The 22,936-nt window shown below is 43.5% G+C and overlaps 2 protein-coding genes across 3 annotated transcripts in view; one reads left to right on the top strand and one right to left on the bottom strand.

The window, feature by feature from the left end:
- Nucleotides 1-4,424: 4,424 nt before the first annotated feature.
- borcs7 (BLOC-1 related complex subunit 7) lies at nucleotides 4,425-6,668 on the bottom strand. Its single transcript, XM_070977501.1, has 5 exons — nucleotides 6,500-6,668; nucleotides 5,783-5,845; nucleotides 5,545-5,588; nucleotides 5,433-5,453; nucleotides 4,425-5,315 (listed from the first exon to the last, which is right to left on the bottom strand). Exons 1-5 carry the CDS (start codon nucleotides 6,629-6,631, stop codon nucleotides 5,264-5,266), a joined length of 312 nt encoding a protein of 103 aa, XP_070833602.1. The 5' UTR covers nucleotides 6,632-6,668; the 3' UTR covers nucleotides 4,425-5,263.
- The window catches only part of cyp17a1 (cytochrome P450, family 17, subfamily A, polypeptide 1), a 19,361-nt gene continuing 2,815 nt past the window's right edge, over nucleotides 6,391-22,936 (top strand). The window contains exons 1-12 of one of the 2 annotated variants that reach the window (XM_070977481.1): nucleotides 7,446-7,760; nucleotides 7,856-7,994; nucleotides 9,143-9,378; nucleotides 10,075-10,161; nucleotides 10,542-10,760; nucleotides 11,792-11,961; nucleotides 12,125-12,228; nucleotides 13,602-13,828; nucleotides 15,870-15,881; nucleotides 17,371-17,386; nucleotides 18,065-18,154; nucleotides 20,285-20,857. In XM_070977481.1, coding sequence (XP_070833582.1) covers nucleotides 7,446-7,760; nucleotides 7,856-7,994; nucleotides 9,143-9,378; nucleotides 10,075-10,161; nucleotides 10,542-10,760; nucleotides 11,792-11,961; nucleotides 12,125-12,228; nucleotides 13,602-13,828; nucleotides 15,870-15,881; nucleotides 17,371-17,386; nucleotides 18,065-18,154; nucleotides 20,285-20,857 — 2,188 coding nt within the window. Of the gene's footprint in view, nucleotides 6,534-7,445; nucleotides 7,761-7,855; nucleotides 7,995-9,142; nucleotides 9,379-10,074; nucleotides 10,162-10,541; nucleotides 10,761-11,791; nucleotides 11,962-12,124; nucleotides 12,229-13,601; nucleotides 14,105-15,869; nucleotides 15,882-17,370; nucleotides 17,387-18,064; nucleotides 18,155-20,284; nucleotides 20,858-22,936 lie in introns of those variants that run through there. The other variant, XM_070977482.1, reaches the window with a different exon arrangement.

The following is a 22,936-nucleotide window of genomic DNA, read 5'->3' as shown; positions in this document are numbered from 1 at the left end:
TGAAAGAAATGAAGTACCTCACTGAGGTAGAGCAGCTGTTGTTGTGAGGTCCTCATGGCTCTACTGGGTTTGTGTGACAAGGAATTTTCTGCTTTGGATTAAGGATCATTCAGGTTAGCAGTCCAGTATTCATGTGTTCATTGTTTGTTCTGCTTACTCCTGCGAAACTCGTTGAAACAGGTTTTCATCCCTTCGGGCTTTTTTGAATGGAACTCATGGAACCATCAGAACGAAATAACGACATCTGAGGGTGAACCTGTCCTCGAAGAGAAAGGAGCTGTAGTTTGTGTTTTAAAGACAGCTGCTGAAAGTTCTACCCCAGAAGAGATGTTCTGTGCTAAGCAGACTCTGATGCCTGCTATGGTGAGCTGAAGTCTACAGGAAATTGCTTACACCATATCACATGCTACCCGCTCATGATAACTGCTGACAGAACCTTCACCTTCTGAATTTCCCCTGTAATTACCTCACTGTGTTGCAAAGTGGGACCACAGTTCCCATCTCCCACAGAGTCTAAATAACCAGGGGGCCAACAATGTCACCCTAAAACCCTTACTGTTACATACTGTGGCTGCGTTATGTGTTTTTCAAATGACTGTAAAAGTAGTGTTACAGATGTTCCACCCTGCACAATAGACTGTGAAACGGTTATGGCCTTATTCATCTCACTGGAAGTTGATACAGTGAGTGTGCATGAAAATTCTTGGTATATTAAGTATTGTAAGGTTTTTTTGAACATGAATGTTGAATTATTTTCATCTGAAGTTTGACAGGTCAAATGTATGGAAGCCTATTTCTGCCAAAAAAAACAAAGATCAGCTACGACTGACTGTCCTAACTATACTGAAAGTTAAAGCTAGCACGTCAGTATTTGACTGACAGTCAACATTATGAGACCAGACGTCATAATTATGAGAAGTCAAATTCTGACTTAAGTCACACTGACTTTAGAATCATGAAATAGTAAACAAGTCAAAATTCTGTTGTCATTTTGATGTATTTGACCGTCTTCTATGTTTGAATTACTATCTCCTAGTTTCTATTTTGAACCGGTTTCTCAAACTTTTGAAGTATTGTAATCATTTTGAAGCCAAGTCAGTTTATTAGGTAATAAATTGTAATCGTGACATTAGTGAACATTTTGATTCGCTGTCTCAAAATTATGACTCGGTATCATGATTTTGGCCAAGTCAAAATTTGGTTTTGCTTAGTATCTAAGTTTGACAGACTCTCTCAGTTCAAGAGAGTGTTGCTCAGACGAGTGCAACACTCGTCTGAGCTCAGGCTCAGACGAGTGTTGCACTGCTGTCATTTGGAATGTTTTGTGGACGTGTCTGTCCTGGCAGCCGTACTCTTTCACTGAGAGCTCAGCCTGCTGCTGTTCTGACTGAACTTTGACCCCAATTAGGAACCGTCATCGCTGCTGTCTGCTGGAAACATGCTGTTACTGTAATTTTAGGGCCGAATGCCACCACACATGCTGTCAACACAATGAGGATGCAGTAGTGTATTTTCGAGCTGATACTGATGTTTAACCTTGATTTTTATCCCATTTTTGTCACTGCCTTGATTTGAAAGGACCTCAGAGGTGAACCTGTCTGTCTGGAGTCAGACCTGCTGAGTTCATCACAGTATTGATCCTTAGATCCTTAGATGAGGTGGACTGTGGCCCTTGAAAATCTCTGTGATTCACAGAAAGCTAATTTATATATTTACTCTGTGTGTGATTCTGCTGCTTGTGTGTTGTAGCCCCACACAAAATGTTGCTGATTAAAAGTCTTTCATGCAGTCCCTTCCTGTTAGGACTGAAGAGATGTATTTTGTTGTGGGCCCGAGCTTGTTAAAATGTCCAGCTCTCACTGAGATGTGTGCTCAGATGAACAGTTGATCATTGGATGTCGTTAAGCCCCATTGCGCCTTGGAATGTTTCTCCTGTTATTTGAGGATGGGAGCAATAGTAGACTGTGATACTGTGCTGCTGTTCAAATACAAAGGGTTCAGAGTGGGAACACCCCAAAGCAAGCAGGACCAGTGATTTCAGTTTTTCACACTTGGATGTTCAACCCTTTCTCGGCTGTTCAGCATGCCTGTTTTAACGAGTCCGCTTTGGAAGCCAGCTTAGACTTTGATAAGTGCAAATCGAACCAAATGAATGTCCTTAATTTAGCAACAATGGTTAATGCATGTGTTGAAGTTCAATTTTTCTGCTGTTTTATTTTAAATGTTGCCTTCTTGTTTTGAAGAATGTTGAAAAGCAGTGCTGCTGCAGTGGTGATGGTTTGAGCCTTGGCTGATGTTTGTAATAAATTTTCTGATCTGATATTGTAGCTGAGTTTGATGTTTGTTTGTTTTTTTCCAGTCAAATATCAGAAAACTCTATGTTCTGTCAAACATTTAGAACTGTGGGTAGCCCCAAAACTGCCACCAGCTGTTGATTCCAGCAGGCCTGCTGTTGGCTCATGTACTCTATCACCCACTTACACAACTTCCCTTTGCTGTATGTTCTGTTATTGTGCCCAGTCACATCAAACTGAAGAGCAGCATGCTATCAGATGGCCTGTCTGTTCTCCATCAAGCCATGCACAGCTCAGGTGTTTGAATCTCTCCCCCAACCATGTGCACACATATGGTAATATTAGAGGCTCCTGACACATTCATGTCGCCAAGCTGGGAGCTGCTTTGAAGAATGGAATGTGGTCTTGATTGTACATGTATTAACAACAACTTCCCAGCAGGGGGGGCACTGAACGGCTGCGATGAACCCACATCAGGGGTGCAGTGTCCCCATGAAACCTTTGGTCACAAGCTGTGGCTGCACACTTTATCCCCTCTGCCCTGTTCTAATGCACATTATGGGATACAAGCATGTTGTATTTCTGCTTCAGAAGTCTTCTTTTAGAGTTCTGCACTTTGGACTGAAGTCACACTGGATTTACAAAGCCAAAGAGAAGGAAAACTTATTTTCTTACTTGGACTGCTATCTGTCCTTGCAGATATGTATGTTTTGTTTTGTTTTGTTTTGTTTTGTTTTGTTTTGTTTTGTTTTTTGTCCAGGACTTAAGATATCTGTCTGTGAAAGGCAGTGAAAACTTCAACTGTAATGATTCTCTACTTGAACAATCTCCTGGTGGCTTTAGGTCATCCACTGAGGGTCTCTGTGAACACTTTAAATGGGGACTAACTCATCTGTGGAAAACAGTGATGAGTGACAAATGAAAGGCAAAATCTGAATGAGTGTAGGAACACAGTAGCTAATGCAGACACAGGGCCAGGGCTGCTTTGATGAACATGGAAATGATGTGAATATACACCATGACTATCAGCCCAACTTGGAGAATCTATGACAAGAAGCTCTGAGGCGGTGGAACTACTCCTGACTCACATCTACTCTTGACTAGCATACTTTATGGTAGGTCCTTTTTTCTTTTGTCACCTGTGTGTACATGACAGAAAATGAAATAAATGGTGTCTGAGTGAATGCTGCAGCTGGCATCAGCCAATGTAGGTCATAAAGGGTTGAACAGTTTGCTCTTAATGCTCATGGTATCTGTAGAAATGAAAGACAATTTCCATGTTTGGGAAATAAATTCCTGACCAGTCAGCACAAACACTGATTAGTCTTGAAGTCCTGAGGGGAAAAGATGTGAGTGAGTGTTCCCTGATGAGCCACTGTCCCTGGACCTGTATCCTTGCAGACCTTGGGACTCTGATTAGATCACGTTCAGACGTTATTTAAACTCAAGGTTGAAGAAAGGAGCTGAAATTGAATTTAACCCCCTGACAAATCAGCTGTGCCTGAACAGACACCTCTGAAGACTATATACGGGTTGACTAGCACAAGATTTGTTTCTCTACAAAGAGCCAATTTTGACCTTCGATTAAATTTTCCAAAGGGAACTGAAGAGGGAGTCAACTAAATTTCCAACTTAAATGGTGAATAGACTTCATTTATTTTGGGATTTTCTAGTCTACTGACCACTCAAAGTGCTTAACAACACATGCCACATTCGCCCATCCACACACATGCTGTGGAGCACATGCAGCGTTACGTCTGAAGACTCAGCAGCATGGCCTCAGGGACGCCGTCAGGGACAAGCAGCTGTTTGGCCTTCAGGCTGCTGATAAGTTTGTCCCTTTGCTCCTCATCATGACTCTGAGCCGATGACGCACAAAGGCCTTTCGTTACTATTTGACTATGTGACTTTACACTGTAGGACTGGAGTGTGCCACCAGAGTAATGATAGTTTTCTCAATCTTTACTGAAGAACTTCATTAGAATCGATTGATAATAAAAACCTCAGAGCTGTTGCTGCTGTTTGTAGGGCCTCGTTCCATTTTTAGGTTGCACACTGCTTAAACATTTTTGTGTCATATCTGGAAGTGTCACAACAATTAAACCAGTCACAAAAATGGAAACTGGAATGTTAAAGCAACAAGCTTTTTAATGCACCACTTCAACACAGGCTGGATTTGTAAGTACATACATTCGGGTCAAATGTACCAAGTGAAGCCACAAAGCTGAGATCACCACACCGGGCTCGAGCAGCTAGTCTGACGTGTCTGTAGGTGAGGGCAGGTGGAGTGCACTCCGCCTGGATCTGCTCCATCTTTGAACCACAAGCACTGTGGACTGTGTGTCCCTGCCCAACTTGTCCTAATTCATCTTATTCCCTTTGTCTTCTGCCTGAATTATCTCAAAACCTAAATGACAAACATGAACATGCACACAATGAAATCCCAACTAATTATTCTATCACTGCTATTTTCAGGTCTACTGAAAATATCACTACCTGTGCCATCAAGGCTTTTGTTGCAGCCAAAAGATACATTCTCAACCACTCATTGAAAAAGTGGCGTACACCACAGCGTGTACATCAAAGGAGTTACACTCTGGTACAGATCTGACCTTTTACTTCTGTTTCGTTCTCACTCACACAGGTCTTAGAGGCGTGTGTGTGATCCTCACACAGGGTGGCACGACCAGGAGTCAAGATGATGCAGACAAGGTGTTCAATAAATCAATGTAACACAGTTGATCGAAACATTTTACGTGACTGAAGAAAACACGTCCCATGGTCCTTTCTCTGTGTTTCACACAGAGCAGCACATCATTTCCAAAACACGTCGACATGCCGACAGTCCCCACTGCACCGGCCAGCAGAGTGGCACACAGCAGATCACCCCTGTGGGCCGACATGAAACCCTGCACATGCTGCTGGGTCGGGGCCTTCCTGGTGTGGGGTTGTGGGCTCTCCAGCTGCTGTCACTTCAGCAGGTGTCTCAGCTGGTCCTGCAGGTTTTTAGAGTGCTCCACACTGAGGAGAGAACGAGAAACACGGAGGCGTCATGGCTTTGTGTTATGGCTTCCTGTTGAGACAGCGATGTCGGCGGTTTCCACTGGCGCACAAACACAACGTAGAGTTTACACTTACTTCTTCTGGATGGCCTCCTGCCTGAGTGTCAGACAGACAGAGAGACTCTTTCAGTATTCACTGCACTTTGAACACACTGAATGAGACTCAGACACCGCTGATTGATACTCACTGGTACTGTAAATGTGTGGTGATAATGGACATCTTTCTCAGACTCTGGAAGACAAATGATAAAGACGTTTAACTGTGACATCTTGCCGACCATTCAAACAAAAGCAGCTAACCTAAGACAACTTTAGTTGCTACAATCACAAATCTGTGTGAAGCTGTGCTCTTCATGCTGTTTCAGAGAGATGTCGTGTTTGTGGAACAGTGTTTCCACTGTTTTCTTCTTCTATGTGGATCCTTACATCCTCAGAGTGCAGGATGGCGTCCTCCTGAATGACCATGTTTCTTGCTGCTTGACCAAGAAGCTGGAAGAGTCATTGACAACATTATGGCATTTAGAGCTGCAACTGACTATTGTCAATACCAATTCATCTGCAATGATTTTCATTAATCAACTGATCGTTTGGTCTGTTAAAATGTCAGAAAACCACACACACAAAAAAGTCAGTATTTCCAAATAAATAAAGTTAAGAAATAAAAATAAACAGCTGCAGATCAATGTTTCTGTCGAATGGCTAATCAAGTATCCTGACAGTTCTAAAAAACGATGGATAACAGCTCAACTTGTCTTTGAAGCAGTTATGTTAACAGGACGCTAGACCATCTTCAGGTCTGTTGTTTGTCCTGAAAATACTGTGTAAAAGTTCAGTGCATTTCAAGTAACGTGTTTATCGAGGATGTTTTGCTACAATAAAAAAATCCAATGACAGAATCCTGCAAGCCTGCATTATAGTTAGCAGTACACGGAAATAAACCCAAACATCAATTTTCAAAGTGAAATCCCTAAAAATGCAGTCAATAGTAGTTATGGCGGGTGCACTACAAATGCTTTTATTTTGAATATAAAATCGTGTTTTTAAGGTGTTTCCGTTTGCTCTACACGTTAGCTTGTAGGATATTTTAAGGAAGCTGTTCGAGGCAGCTACAATGTCTAAATGAAATCATTCGTATCGTTTTACCTCCTGGCTACGGGATCCCTTCAGCACTTGGCGGGTCAGTGCGATCACATCCACGCTGCAGGAACCGACTTTATCAGACAATAAACCTTTGACAGACTGGCCAAACCGCGGTTGCGACTCAGCTGAAGCCATTTTCTCGACTGGCTAGCGACGGTGCCTGCGCAGGGCCAAAACACACCGCAACGCGTCCACCCGATGGACAAAAATAATGAACCTCAAATCAGAACCTTGCAATTAAAAATGAATCACTTTACCTTTAAATTTGATTAGAAAATGCATTCGAACAAGGTCGGTTGAAACTGACTGGTCCTTGGTGTCCATCAGTGTATGAAGTTTGCTATTTGCAGTATCTTCTTTTACAGATAGACATTGCTGGTGGACTTTTCACAAGATTCCTGAATATGTTTCAGTTTAAATATTAAGTGTGCCTATGTAAAGTATGCATTTGTGGGGCAGACAATCTGACACAACTGTTATTCCTGAGAAACTGAGATGCTGTGTAAAATGAAGGCCTAAATAAAACTCAGTGAAGCTGATGAAGTCAAACATTGAACATGTTGAAACGTACTGTTTTCAGCTGAGCATATGTCAAATGACCACATCCTGTTTTATTTATATTTCACACAGCACACCCACTTTTTGGAATCAGAGTTGTAATTGAGTACAAATACCTAAATACAACACAGCTTTGTACTTTCCACCACTACTGACCACGCTTTCACAGTGGGCATATGTTTCATTTCTCCAAGAATTCAATGAATCAAGTGTCATCTTATCTTGTTTGAATTGGCTCAGCCTTAACTATTCAGAGTCAAGGATTTGACATTGAAGGAGCTGCATAAAAGCGTGGCCCTGCAGCAGCTCATGGCCTTCTTCCATAGCTCCTCTCTGTGATGCCTGGCATCTGCTGAACCACACTCCTCTGTCAGGGCCCTCTGCTACAGGTATGGCTTGGTTTCTGTGTCTCTGTGTGGTTTTGACTGTGGGCCTGGCTTTGTTTGCGCTGCAGTTGAAGCTCAGGATGTCTGCACATGGCCCTCAGGAGCCCCCCTGCCTCCCAGCACTACCCTTCATCGGCAGTCTGCTGAGTCTGCGAAGCCCACACGCTCCTCACGTGCTTTTCAAAGAACTGCAGCAGAAATACGGACAGACGTATTCTCTGATGATGGGCTCCCACTGTGTTATCATTGTGAACCAGCACACCCATGCCAAAGAAGTCCTGCTGAAGAAGGGAAAGATATTTGCAGGAAGACCCCGAACTGTGGGTGAACCTCTTCTTCACTGTCATCCTTTACTTCTTCGTACAAACAGTGGTCATTTATGTTTTTTTCCATTCCTGTCCTGTGTGTGATGAAGGTAACTACAGATGTTCTGACCAGAGATGGGAAAGACATCGCATTTGGAGACTACAGCCCTACGTGGAGATTCCACAGGAAAATAGTGCATGGAGCTCTGTGCATGTTTGGAGAGGGCTCTGCCTCCATCGAGAAGATCAGTGAGTACAGTTCTCTCTACACTCTCTCCTGCGATGCCTGTTACTTAACAAGAGGGTTATAAACTGTATAAACACTTTCTAGGTTGCAGTCCTGACACTGCTCTCTCTCCCCCCTCATGGTATTTATCTATGCAAATGATTTTGGTTTATTTGTCCAGGTTGTGACGTATCTGTCTCTGCTGCTTTTAAACCAAGGCAGTGGAGGTGAATGGAATAAAGTTCATACTGCTCAAAGCATTTCAAAAAACTCAGTATGCAGCGACAAATCTTTCCAGAAACCAACAGTGCTCTGGATAATCAGACTTCACAGTGAACAGCTTCCATTAAAACCACTTTCTACCAAAAGTCCCTGTGAAAATGTTTCACAGGTGATTGTAATTTTTTAACCTTATCTGCATTTTAAAATTGTACATTATTGCATTATTTCATTACTTTGTATGGTATTCTAGTTTACGGATTTTTTTTTCCACAAGTACGCATGTCTGTTTGAGTAATATAAACAATAACAAACCAAAAACACTAAAGATTAAAGTGGACATGAGTACAGTTCATTTGACTGCTTTTCATTCTATCTTAATGTAACAAAACTTTTCAAAAATAATGAGATAATCTGAAAATAATAAGGCCAGAGTGTAAAATGCTTTGTGCTTTATCAGTAGTTCTAACTTCCCTCCTCTGATGTAAACTTAACACCATATATTATTTCATATTTAGTTCCATTAAAAAACAGAGAGAGAGAGAGAGAGAGAGAGAGAGAGAGAGAGAGCTCAGTATCTAAAACAGCTGGACACTGTAATTTAGTTATTCACGAGGAAAGAGTGAATTTGTTGGGGACTATTTCCAGAAGTGGATTGATCCATATTTGGAGCTTAAGTGAGTATTTTGGGCAGCAGGATGCTGTATGTGTGACTGAGACAACATAAACTACTGTGTGTGTTCATGGTAATGACGGAACATGTCCCCCAGTGCAGCGGTGTGGCCCATTGTTTTTCATGGCGCAAAGGAGCTCTATGGCACGGAGGAATAAGATATATTAGGTTTGATACAAACAATAAATAGTAAAAGTAAGTGAACCTTTCAGTAACATTTGTTAGAGAGTAAGCACTGTAAACATGTCAGTAAGTGATAATGATCTGTGTCCTGCTCAGTCCGTGCAGAGGCTCAGTCTCTGTGCTCCGTCCTGTCTGAGGCAACAGCTGCAGGACTGGCCCTGGATCTGTCTCCAGAGCTGACTCGGGCCGTCACCAACGTTATCTGTTCGCTCTGCTTCAACTCTTCCTACCGCAGAGGAGACCCAGAGTTTGAGGCCATGCTGCACTACAGCCAGGGCATCGTGGACACTGTGGCAAAAGACAGCCTGGTGGACATCTTCCCCTGGTTACAGGTACGCATGAACACTGTATGTGGGAAATGAGGGAACACACAGGAGATAAACAGGAACACAGTTAAAGGTGCATCATGATTATTTAGAATATCAGTGTGTTTTATCAATATAATCAATTCTTAGTTACTACTGCCATTTGCTATGTTTGAGTAAAAATGATTAATAACCACTGTAATGGTATAAGAACATGTTTCCCATAAATCAGATAAGACATGCATGCTGTGCAACCTTTGTTCTGGAAGAACAGTCCTCTCCTGCTGGGTTCATGACAAATCTAGATTCAAACAAGAAGAATGAGAGAGTGAAGAGTGAGAATTATAATGTACTGTTAACAGAAATTCTGTTAATCATTGACATTAAAATGGCTGCAAATGGACTGCATTTATGTCGCCCTTTTCTAGTCATAATGACCATTCAAAGTGCTTCACAACGCAAGTCCGTATTCACCATTTACACACACATTCATATACTGGTGACAGAGGCTATCATGGTGTCACCTGCCCATCCAGAATGATAACCATTCACACACACTAACACACGCAGGAGAAATTTGGGGTTCAGTATCTTGCCCAAAGACATGTCAACATGTAGACTGCAGGTACAGTGCAGCATACTACACTACAGAAAATATAATACACTAATTCTATAACATATCACACTGTATGTAAAAAACTGACATCTGCCTCTTTCTCACAGCTTTTTCCTAATGCAGACCTGCGTCTTCTAAAGCAGTGTGTTTCTACCAGAGACAAACTTCTACAAAAGGAATATGATCAACACAAGGTACAGTGTTAATAACAATATGTCCTCACGAATGAGGTGACGGTGGTAAAGAGTGATGAAGGATGTTACACTATAGCTGGCAAGGGGCCACATATACCCACAATCTGCAACTGTAATCTCTTCAGAAAGGAATTTGTCACCAGTCATAGGGAAAATGAAGGCAGTGTTCATCTGGCACACTTTCAGTTCATTCAGATGAAGCCTGTGCGAGCTTCTTTCACATAACTCCAAAACCTCAGTCTTAGTCAGTGTACAACAGTTTAGCTGAACATGCAAAAATGACTTCTTATGTTAGGTTCCAATAAGAAAGCAATATTCACTAGTTTTAACAGTTTTTGAAGGGAGTCTACTCTGTACATTGACATGCCTGTTCCCATCAGGCAGACTACAGTGACCATGTGCAGAGAGACCTGCTGGACGCTCTGCTGAGAGCCAAGCGCAGCGCTGAAAACAACAACACAGCAGAGATCAGTGGAGAGTCTGTGGACCTCAGTGACGACCGCCTCCTCATGACTGTGGGAGACATCTTTGGAGCCGGTGTGGAAACCACCACCACCGTGCTCAAATGGGCCATCACATACCTCATCCATCACCCGCAGGTTTCTTCCCTCATGCATTGCTTGTTTGGATGATGGAATACGTTTATTTAGCCAAACAGCTATATTGTACCTGTTGTACCTACGTAGATTCCAGCTGTATCTTTTGGTCCAGTCGTCCACATGCTGCCTGGCTTTGCAATTAAGAAATCTTTTTGCCTAAAAAATGTAACATGAGAGTACATGAGTCAGCCTTAAATGCCTTAAGCTGCAGTCCCTCTGGGGTTGACCAGATGCTACTCTGACTATTGAAAGTAAAGGGGAAAGTATTTTATTCCCACAATTTGGGCTCTCAGTAGTTAATTACACTTCTCCTTATTTGAGTCTTGGTTTGGTAGTGCACGTGCCTCACAGCAAGAAAATCACTGGTTCGATCCCCGGGTCGGGCAGGGCCTTTCTCTGTGAAGTTTGCATGTTCTTCCCGTGCATGCGTGGGTTCTCTCCGGGTACTCCGGCTTCCTCCCACAGACCAAAAACATGCTCATTAGGTTGATTGGTGACTCTAAATTGCCCCTAGGTGTGAGTGTGAGTGAATGGTTGTCTGTCTGTATATGTTGCCCTGCGATGGACTGGTGACCAGTTCAGGGTGTACCCCGCCTCTCGCCCGTTGACAGCTGGGATAGGCTCCAGCCCCCCCGCAAACCTGAAAAGGGATAGTCGGGTATAGACAATAGATGGATGGATGGAGTCATTGTTCTATTTAAGAACATGACATGGTTGACATCACACCGCTCTCTCACCATCACACCATGTCCTGAGCTAAAGTGTTAAGATCTATAACACATATCCAAAACATGAAACTTTATTCCATGTCATACCTCTCTGTCTCCCCTGATTTACGGTTCGCTGTCCAATAAAGGTTGAAGATACCAAAATCATATTTCTAAATAAGTGTGACATTCATACAATCCAAGGACTGAGAAAATTCAATCGTGGATTTGTGGAATCTTGATAGATGAGACACATGTGCATTATAGTGTAGTCTCAGTGCAGAATATGGCTAATTCTCATTGTGTTTGTGTGTGTGTGTTTAGATGCAAAAGCGTATCCAGGAGGAGCTGGACAGTAAGGTGGGGGGGGACCGGTTCCCTCAGCTCAGTGACAGAGGCAGTCTACCCTACCTGGAGGCGACCATCAGGGAGGTGTTACGGATCCGCCCTGTGGCCCCTCTGCTCATCCCTCACGTGGCCCTCAGTGATACCAGGTACAGTCAACACTGCCGTGATGCTCATTCAGGACCCTTCACTGTCATCCACCTCTGAGAGGATGGAATGTTTTCAATATTTGTTTCATTGCACAGAGAACATTAACTCTGAGAGAACTCCGTTTATGTAACCAACCCTCTGTGTCTCTGTGTTTCTCTGCAGCCTTGGGGACTTCACAGTCAGGAAAGGAACTCGAGTCATCATCAATCTGTGGGCTCTGCACCATGATGAGAAGGAATGGAAAAATCCTGAGCTTTTTGACCCTGGTGAGAGGAAACTTCTGTCCAATGTGTTGGAAAATGATGCACAAGCCAGTAGGCCCTTTTCTCATGTCCGCGGGGAAATAGAGCTATCGTGGCCTTTGGCAGATAATTAAAGTCAGTTTATGGGATTATTTGAGCCAATCCTCCTCAGAAAAATGACTGTATAGATCAACATTGCAAGTGGGTTATTATGACCCATATTTATATTTATTTTTACGCAGTGACCTCTAGTGGCTGTAGTAATTATGATGGAGGCAAAGGAGGAGGTCAGGTGATGTAGTGTAAAGAGCAAGAAAGTATGTATTTGGAGGAAGGTGAGCTGGATGGATGGGTCTAACAATCAGAGGACATTCACCCAGAACACCACTGTTTGTGTCCTGTACGATGTATTTAATTCAATTCAATTCAATTTTATTTATTTGTATAGCGCCAAATCACAACAGAAGTTGTCTCAGGACACTTTCCATATAGAGCTGGTACAGACCAAGCTCTTTTATCTACAAAGAAACCAATTTACATCACATACACAACAGTAAAATACCCATTTGAACCCTAACAAAGTAGTATTGGTGCTTCAATTTAAGCAAACTGCAGCTGTCTTACAATGTTAACAATACAAGAATGAAAGTCCACCTCAATTGTAAAATCTTCTTCGCTGGTCTAGTGATCTATGTTGTTTTGGGAGTCACAGGCAGTCAACCTATTCAGTTTCCATATGAGGACGTGTTAGATTCATGATGATACAAAGGGATAAACCATCTCTGGCTACTGTATTGTTATTAAGGACATGACGTGTAGAATGGGCATAAACAATTTTTTGGCTCTCACCCAACTCAGCCAATTTATTATAGTGACATTAATTAATAGAAAACATATTCTGAGAATCCTGAGAAGTGTGTGACAAGCAGAATCCATCCATCCATCCATTTTCTATGCCGCTTGTCCCTTTCGGGGTCACGGGGGGGCCGGAGCCTATCTCGCCAGCCGATCGCAGGGCACAAGCACACAACCATTCACACTCACACTCACACCTAGGGGCAATTTAGAGTCACCAATCAACCTAATGAGCATGTTTTTGGTCTGTGGGAGGAAGCCGGAGTGCCCGGAGAGAACCCACGCATGCACGGGAAGAACATGCAAACTTCACAGAGAAAGGCCCTGCCCGACCCGGGGATCGAACCAGTGATTTTCTTGCTGTGAGGCACGTGCACTACCTGCTGTGCCACTGTGCAGCCCACAAGCAGAATATGATGAGGAATTCTAAAACTTAGTGAAAAGTGTCTACAGACTGATAGTCCGCCCTGATTGGACCCTGACTGTGAGGCTTGTAGTTTTGCTTGTGTGTTGATTGTGATTCCTGTGTTCTTCCTCCGCAGGTCGGTTTTTGAACAGTGAAGGCACAGGTCTGATCATCCCGTCATCCAGCTACTTGCCGTTTGGAGCTGGAGTCAGGGTGTGTCTTGGAGAGGCCTTGGCCAAGATGGAGCTCTTCCTCTTTCTGTCCTGGACCCTACAGCGCTTCACCCTCTCTGTCCCACCAGGCCAACCCCTGCCCAGTCTGGAGGGCAAGTTTGGTGTGGTCCTCCAGCCGGCCGTGTACAAGGTGAACGCCCTGCCCAGACCAGGCTGGGAGAAGAAGTGCCAGGCATGCTGAGACCATGTTCTTGACAGCAGTAACCCTCAGCTGTGTGCTGAGTCTGTAGAGCTTTTTCTTTTTCAGCCAAACACACAGCATGCAGGCAGATGGTCAAGCATGCAACAGCAAACTGGACATATCAAACATCTCTTTGTATGCATTTATTGTTATTTTATGACAATATAATGAAATCTCAACCAACAGTTGTGAACTTTGTTTATAAATAAAAGTTTGGATTTGATATACAGTGTTTGAACAAGTTCTCTCTGCTGCCACGAAATACCTCACTGAAGTATCTCGGTGTAGAGAAGGGGCAACATACCAATAGTTTTATATTGAATAGGACATATTCAAAAGAGCTCGGCCTGTACCAGCTCTGTATGGAAAGTGTCCTGAGACAACTTTTGTTGTGATTTGGCGCTATACAAATAAAATTGAATTGAATTGAACTCTTCTCCGTCCACATACTTGGAATTTTTGTAGCTGCCAGAATCCTTGAGATAAAGACTAAATTCACTTATCCTGCAGGTAAAAGTCATTTAACAGGTAATCAGCAGGTAATCAGCAGTGGGTCCACACAACAGGAAGGCAGGATATCTGTACCTAATTCAAAAATGGATTTATTACCATTGCCCCGTGATCAGGGCAATAAACACATCCATCCATTTTCTATGCCACGTATCCCTTTCAGGGTTGCGGGGGGGGGGGCTGGAGCCTATCCCAGCTGTCAACGGGCAAGAGGCGGGGTACACCCTGGACCGGTCGCCAGGCGATCGCAGGGCACAAACACACAACCACTCACACTCACACCTAGGGGCAATTTTACAGTCACCAATTAACCTAATGAGGAAGCTGGAGTGCCCGGAGAGAACCCACACATGCACGGGAAGAACATGCAAACTTCACCCGACCCAGGAATTGAACCGGTACCCTTGTTGCTGTGAGGCATGCACACTACCTGCTGCGCCACTGTGCACTCTACAATACTGAACATTGATGGTGTATATGAGGTGGCGCAGTGGGACAAGTGGTAACACTGTCGCCTTACAGCTAGAAGGTCCTGGTTCTAATCCCGCTGTGGGCGCTGGCGGCGTGTCCTCCACCATGCCTTCAGTGCCTGCTGCTGGAGGAAAAAGGGAGCCTTTCTGTGTGGAGTTTGCATGTTCTCCCCGTGCTCACCTGGGGTATCCTCCATAAAATGTACCCCCACTAAAAAACACATGCAAGAAGATCACCACCTGACCAATGGTGACAACAGGAACTGTTCCCCAGGCGCTGGTCGGCTGGCAGCCCACCGCTCCTGGTCCGCCGCAGAGGAAGGACGGTCCAAGGATGGGTTAAAGACAGAGAATAAATTTCACATATGCATGGCGTGTGCAGTTTCCCCTCCTAACTTTGCATGTTGTGTGTAAAATGTGACTAATAAAGAGATTTCTTCTTCTTCTTCTACTACAGTAGAAATACTTGTTTAACTTTAGGCGCTTTCACATGACCTTCACATGAAAACACACTCCTGACCTTTGTCACCCTCAGCAGAGACATTCAGACGTATTCTGGTTGTATACCTGTGCGTGGCAGATTCTCCATGTGTGTTTCACTCCACGGAGGTCACAGCAGCTCATTCAAACGGTTAGGGTTAGGGTTTAGGGTTTATAGGGAGGGGAAATCCTGACACCTGGTGGACAGATGACACCCTTGCAGCTTGTCTAATCACCTGTTCTGTGTGTGTGTCTTTCCAGAATAATGATGCACCAGTGGTGAGGCTCCCTGATGGATTCACCCAAAACCTGCGCTGTGTTGGACAGCTGTAAGTAACACACACACATCAATGCAAAGACACACAAGAGTGAACACAGAGACTGAGCTTCAGTTTGCATCGTCACACACACTCTTTCAACTGTCTGATGCATCTGTCTGTCTCTCTTTATCTGTGTAGGAATGGAGAGCTGCTGTATGAGCTCACAGAGCTTTTCCTTTCACCTGCCTTCGCTGCTGCTCCACCCAGCAGCTCCAACTCCAAGTAAGTTTGCTCTGGACAGTTTGAATCAAACCGGATGTTTCTCTTTTTTTTCTGACTGGCTCTAGATCTGTGGCTGTGGTCACCATCAATAAGGCAGACTCATCATCAAATCACAGTTTTTATATTTAACTTCTATCAGCTGTTGTTTGATTTCAGCTGTCTGTTCTTTGTCTATCAAACATGTCTGCATGAATATTAGAATCAGTGTCTGCAATCCTGGGTCAGAGAGTAAGTGTGCTGCTGTTGTGTGTTTGACTCAATCACTGTAACAAACTTCACCAAAGTTTGGTAAAAAAAAAAAAAAAAAAAAAAAAGCTTGCGAGCATATTTATGTCTGTGGATGTTTTTAAGTTGGTGTTTGCGTGTGTGTTGACACTGTGCTGTTGTCTGTCCACAGTGGAAGTCTCTGTCAAAGAAGAAGCAGGCCAAATACTACGAGCAGGCCGAGAGAGAACAACTCCTCCACACCTAGCAACATCCGGAGTGGACCAGCGGGGAAAACTACGCAAGTACAAGCTCACACATCAGTGCACAAGAGCGAATGAAACACAGTCACTACAAAGACTCTTCATCAGCTGACACCAGATGGTCTGTTTGTTTTTGTTTACAGGGCAAAAAGAGGAAAAGAGACAGGAGAAAGACACCCAGGACACGTGTCACAAAGACAGGTGTGACGGTGCCCCGTCACCTGTAGACGGTCCAGGTGCAGCTGCCAGTGACCACGCCTGTGTAGGAGGTCAGCCCTAACATCTGGTTGGATTTCTCAAGAACACTGTCCACCTAACTGGCCTCCCCTGCTGGACGCCCTTAAATCAATGAATAAATTATTATATAAATACTTAATGTTAAAAAATCTGATTTTATCAGAGTATCAAAGGGAACAATTTTGAAAGCCATATATTATTATTTAAACATTGAAAAACAGCATCAAGTAAAGGGAACAGCAGCCACATGTTGAAACAAACAGGCATCTGAGCAACTGACGCGTAATCTATTTCAAACCATATTTATATCAGTGAGGGTAAGCTAAATAACACAAACACTTCTCTGTATAATGCAATACAGCTGAATCAACAGCTCTCTGAAACCAAAGCTCTTAATTTCACGCATTGGCCGTGAGACACACGCATTTCAACCCGCTCACACGCCACACCTTGAATTTCTCACTCAGAGAAATTACCAGGATAACGCGGTGGAACAGGTAGAGGAATTAGTGATGTGTCAGCCGCGAAGGAACGATCGGGGCCAGCGCCTGGGAGCCGGAGCGGGACCCGCGTTGTTTTGTTTTCCTGTTAAAGCCGCACGTGATTGGTCAACTATATGATGTGTGGCGGCTTCTGTGTATGTAGGCTACTGAGCAGGAGGGGGAGGGGCGGGGGTAACAGACACAGCGCACGCGCACACACACGAACACACACCTGCACTAAGAAATGCTGAATTGAATAAATATTTTCATTTGTACGAATTTATGTGTCATTTATCAAATCAGACCACCGTCCCACCCCGCCGCCTCCGCCAAAATCTCACCCTGAACTCAGTTCAAAACTTGAGAAGCCTGGAACCCATGAACAAAGCCAAACTGTTCCGCACTGTTTGAGAACTTTCATTGATATTAATACAAAAAGGCCAACTACTTTTTGTCTCTGTCATTGACAGAAATGCAAGATAATCTTTGATGACTTGCCGGTGCTGTAATTTACTACTGTTGTGTTTCACATTCACATTCAGACTGTTTTGAATGTGAATGTGTTGTGGTTGTGGTTTTGGGCATAAATATTATAAAGACAAGGGGATCTCTCTGCGGCTGGGGCCGGGGGTTGGGGGTCTCAGTGTGAAAAGCTGTTCACTCACCGTGTGTGCCTGTAGCCCAGCGGTGTCTCAATAGTGAGCGGCTGTCACCATTGATCCACCTGTTTTGTTGCTGTGTGATTGGCACACAGAGCCCGCCCCCTGCACTTGTCCTTTTCTTGGACTTGATTTGATGCTGGGGTCTGTGGAAATTCCCCCGCGCGACCCTTGGCTCGCGTCTGACCTGGCTTGTCAGCGGGAGAGCGCGCTAGTCGGCGGTTGGACGGACACTCGGCAGACCGCCGCTGTGAACGCAACACCGTGTCTGTACACCGCCGGCGACAGCTGCTTCCGCGGTGCTGCACCACCTACACTCCACACCAACTGCCGTGAAGAGGGTGACAACATGCCGCGGTCCTTTCTAGTAAAGAAACATCAGAGCATTAAGAAACCCAGCCATGGAAGACTGAACCCAAAGACTGAGGGTAAGACTTTGAAGTAGCCACAACACTGTGCGGCTCATTTGGTTTGAAAAAGGAAACTGTAACGCTCAGAGGAAGAAGAGGAAGAAGGTACTCCAGTAAAAGTGTTGGTTTGAGACACAGACACGTTACTTTTTGACTTGGCTGCTACAAAATAGACCTATTCAAATAGCCTAAAACCCTCATTTCACTTTTCTGTGGGGAAGTTCTTGTTTTGTAGATTAAGATTTGATATTCATGGAAATGTACCTTAGCATAGAAATTCCATAGAAATTGATTGGTGTTGTATGGCCTTCTGTTTACACAGCACTACATTACACCTGCTAGCATACATTAAAAGATAGTTTACGCTGCATATTAATACATCACTAAATGAACAGAATTCCTCAGAATAAGGAATTTAATTTTGATATTTAAGTGTATTTTACTGCTTGAAACTGTAAATGTGTGACTTTAACATGTAAGAACTTTTACTTTCCATCTATTGTTCCAGATGTTGAGCGGTTCACAATCATTAAAGATTATAGATTCATAGAGATTCAAAACATCTGCGTTGTGACCAAAGTGCTTGAGGTTAGACGTGCAGGTTTTATTTTTTATAATCTGCTAAATGTTATAACCAGCACAACTTTTCAGAGTTTAACACATTGTTTCTCTACAGGAAAATAAGGAAAGAGAAACAACAGATTTGTCTGGCCTCAAACCAAAATGTAGTTATATGTTTGGCAGGTGCAAAATCTGTTCTCAAAGTTAGAGCATTGTCCCAGGGTCCTTGAGAGAGCAGAGGGGCAGCATTAAGCAGCCTCTAGAGCCTATGTAGCAGCCTTCCAGGCTCCTCCTGACAAATCCCTACTTCAAACTTTGTATTTGTTCCGATATAGCCCTTAAAGCGAGCTTGAGCAGCCCCCCTCCCCAGCCCACTGGATTGATGAAGTTCCATTACCATCAGAATAGTGCCAAGAGAGAAGAGCTGCAACTAAATCTGAAATCATATTCAGGTTAAAGGAAAATATACAGTCATATAAATTGTACGAATTTGGACAACTGTATGAAAAATAGTTGGAGTTTTGGATTTTTTACGCGAAGATTAGGATTAGAATTAAAGATCCTGAAAAGGTGGGTTCAAATATGAAGATTTCTTTTTAACATTAAATAGAAAATTTAGACCTTTTTCAACCTTAATGACAATGGAGAAGTGAACCCAAATGCACTATGGGACATATTAACACATTAAAGGCAGCTGTCGGGGGTAAACTGATATCTCAGCACCAGAAAGTGACCATTCCCATGCTGAGTATAAGATTGTTAGAGAAGATTTGACTCAGGTACACTTGAATTCCTTGAACTGGACACTTGAGAAAATGTCAGCGTCTTCATGGAGTGCAGCTGTCGTTTCTGTAATCCCAAAAGATTGTAAGAATAAAATGTGATGTGGCTCATATAGAGCCATTTCAAATTAAAATCAGGATTACAAAATGCGTGCATCCATCAAGTCCAGGAGCCTAGACTCTTTTACTCTTGAACAGCGAAAATAAACTGACAAAACCAATCCTAATAAAAATAGTGACCGAACCAGCTTTGTCCAGGGTGGCCAAGCACAAGATAATTAGACACTTCCTTCATATAATACAAAACATCAGGCTAAAAAGAATACTGTTAATCCATCTATGTTTAAAAAGCATTTGACTGTGTTAGTTGTGAATATTTGTTTTCTCTGTACAGTTGAAATGTACAGTCAAGTTGCTCTTTAACTGCAGGATACATAAATAAGCTACTGTTTGCTAGCAAGGTCACCATATCAATAATCAGATCACTATATCAATAATTAGTGTCAGTGTTGTGTTCACTGTTTGGTTCTGCTGAAAACAAGTGGCCAGCAAAATGTTATTGCCAATTTAAGTGAAGTTGCTCTATCTTGCCAATGTAAAGATGAGAAATGATCACAGCAAGCCATAACCACCAGTGGATCTCACAACTATAAGCCAAATGTGTGTGTGTGTGTGTGTGTGTGTGTGTGTGTGTGTGTGTGTGTGTGTGTGTGTGTGTGTGTGTGTGTGTGTGTGTGTGTGTGTGTGTGTGTCTGTGTCTGTGTCTGTGTCTGTGTCTGTGCGCACACACACATGTATTCCACAGAGGCCCCCTGCAATACCCATGAAGATTCACTGCTGCACAGTGACACCCCCCCACACCATCATTATCCAGCCCCAAGCCCACGGCTGCAGCAGAGAGCCCAGTCTCTCTCCTCTGTCTCCTGTCCACTTTCTCTGAGAGCAGACCGATTGCATCTGCCATCTTCTCCAAACAACTCCCCTCTCTCCTTCTTCGGTCACTGTTCAGAGGCTTACAGTAGAAGCCCTGCAGAATCCTGTACTGAAGTTAATCTGCAAATCCAGTGTGTCACAGGAGACCACAGGAGGAGAGACAGCCTCCTCCCTCCGTCCTTCCCTCTCCTGGCCCTCTTTCCAACCATCCCTCCCAGCAGCAATAGGCAGGAGAGCTTCAAGTGTTTGGACTGTCACAAGCAGCTCCAGTGTGAGTGGAGCAGTAAGAAGTTCTTCAACTGTAAATACTGCGAGAAGAAGTATGTCAGCTTGGGAGCACTCAAGATGCACATCAGGACACACACACTGCCCTGTGTGTGTAAACTCTGTGGCAAGGCATTCTCTAGACCCTGGCTGCTTCAGGGACATATACGAACACACACAGGTTAGTGAGACACACACATTCACACACAAGGGTGTCTTCAGCATATTATTAAGTTAAAAAAGAAGAAACTGTAATGGACTTTTTTTTTTTTACACATGAAGGTCAGTAAATGGTATTGTGTCCTCAGTGTCTCTGGAGGAGCTTAGTCAAATCTGTGGAAATAATATCGATTGTGGTGCCACCAGGGCTTGGACACTGCAAATTTATAACAGAAAGCTATGTTACAAATTGCAGCTTGTTTGAAAGACACATGCATTCACAAGCAAGAGGTCTAAGGAGTAGATGCTCCTGGTTGTGTTGTGGGAAATGTAGTGCAAACCATGATGATTCTGTAGAAAGTGAGAGTATATTTGCAGCAATTTTCAACTAATATTAATGTGCATTGATTACTGTGTTTTGCTCACTACACTTACATTCATTATATATAATAGCATTTTCTCTGGGGACTGGCAGCGAGACAGCATTAATCAGTTTATCTGTGTTTAATTTCAGAGGGGCTCCCATAACGTACAATACATTTACAGCAGCAGTGGTAAAGTAACTATTCAAGTGCTGCAGTCAAGTACAATTTTGAGGTACTTATACGTCCATTTTCTACTTCTACAGCTTTCTACTTATACACCACTTTATTTCAGAGGCAAATATTGTACTTTTTACTCAACTAGATTTATTTGATAAGTTATGTTACTATGTTACAGATTCAGAGTGATAATAATATAAATTATGAGTTAATTACAAGAATTATGAGTACTTTTACTGTTGGTGCTGTTAATTTGATGCTAATACTTTGTACCTATACTTGAGTAAAATTCTGAATGCAGGGCCGTGACTTGTAACCAAGTGTCTCTACACTGTGTTATTGTTACATTTACCTTTGCCATTACTCCTGTGCTACCTGGCACTGACACTAGTATAGCCTGATTTATTCCTGAAGCCTTGGTTGTGGACCTTGTTTTCTAGCAGTGACTGCTCCTTTTCCTGGCTAGCTTAGCTAGCACCAGGTTTGTTTTTAGCCTGGTTGCTATTACTAGCTGGTCTATGAAATGGCTTAACTTCATCATGGCTATTTGTGGACACTACCTGCCAGCATACTCACGGTCACAAGACACTGACTGACGTGAGATTTGATTGCCAGTACCTCTACAGTCTGGCACATAGTAGAGGAGATGCAGGAGGATGCTGGAATTCAGCCGTGAAGGGAACAAGTCATGGATGTCAAGGAGGTTATTTTCCAACTGGATGTTATTGTGGAGAGGTGCATGTGAGCAGTGCTTCACTCTCCTGTCGTGAATGTTGACCAGGGACCAGGTCTCCAGATGGAATGGATTGGAGCTGACATGCATTTGGGCTTCGCTCCAAACTGTGAATGGGTGTCATTGTGGACAGTTACTGGAGGAGGGGCCTCAGCAGCAGAACAGTGAGCAGTGACAGGCTGTGGAGGAGAGGCATCTTCAGTATATTCAGCAGTAGGAAAGGAAGCAGTGGCATCCCGCCCTTTGGGCAAAGGTTCTGTCAGTTTGTGCTGGACTGAAGAATATGGTGTTCATTAACTTCTTGGCTTTCTGGATCTGGTGTAGCTTGGGTATTCGTACTTCTAACTGTGCTATTTTGTCAACCAGGCAAGTGCAATTTACATTCAGACAAGGGGGTAAGTGGGACCATTGACTGTAGAAGTGGTGGCTGGGAAGCAGAGATAAAAATGAGGTCACAGCAATGTTATGGCTTCAAGCGTCAGTAAGAGAGGTGATCAACAGAAAGAACATCATGCAGCAGAACCTACTGACACAGGTCCAACAAGTGGACCCACTCGGGTGATTAGACTTCAGTATGCACTCTACACCTGGTATCTTAAGTCCCCAGTGATTAGTCAGATCTCAGTGCCAATAAATGCTGGCCTAGTGCTGACCTTGATTGTTGGGTTGTATTGTTAAAGATCCAGACATCTGCTGAGTCTGTCTGAGAAATACATACAAATTTGGTATTTTTCTATGAACCCTAAAAGCATGTATACAGTTACCAGTTTATTAGGTTATTAGGAGAGAGAGAGAGAGAGAGAGAGAGAGAGTCACCCCACCACAC

The sequence above is a fragment of the Chaetodon trifascialis genome, chromosome 13 (genome assembly GCF_039877785.1).
Source record: "Chaetodon trifascialis isolate fChaTrf1 chromosome 13, fChaTrf1.hap1, whole genome shotgun sequence".
NCBI lineage: Eukaryota > Metazoa > Chordata > Actinopteri > Chaetodontiformes > Chaetodontidae > Chaetodon > Chaetodon trifascialis.
The sequence above is the reverse complement of the archived record's forward strand: the minus strand, read 5'-3'. Positions and strand labels throughout refer to the sequence as shown.

Bases quoted from the DNA above. Each gene is read 5' to 3' on its own strand.
- borcs7 (XM_070977501.1), bottom strand. From the start codon at position 6,631: ATGGCTTCAGCTGAGTCGCAACCGCGGTTTGGCCAGTCTGTCAAAGGT. The intron at 5,846-6,499 runs GTAAAACGATAC...TGACTCTTCCAG, and splicing joins AGGGATCCCGTAGCCAGGAG to CTTCTTGGTCAAGCAGCAAG. The intron at 5,589-5,782 runs GTAAGGATCCAC...TTTGTCTTCCAG, and splicing joins CCATCCTGCACTCTGAGGAT to AGTCTGAGAAAGATGTCCAT.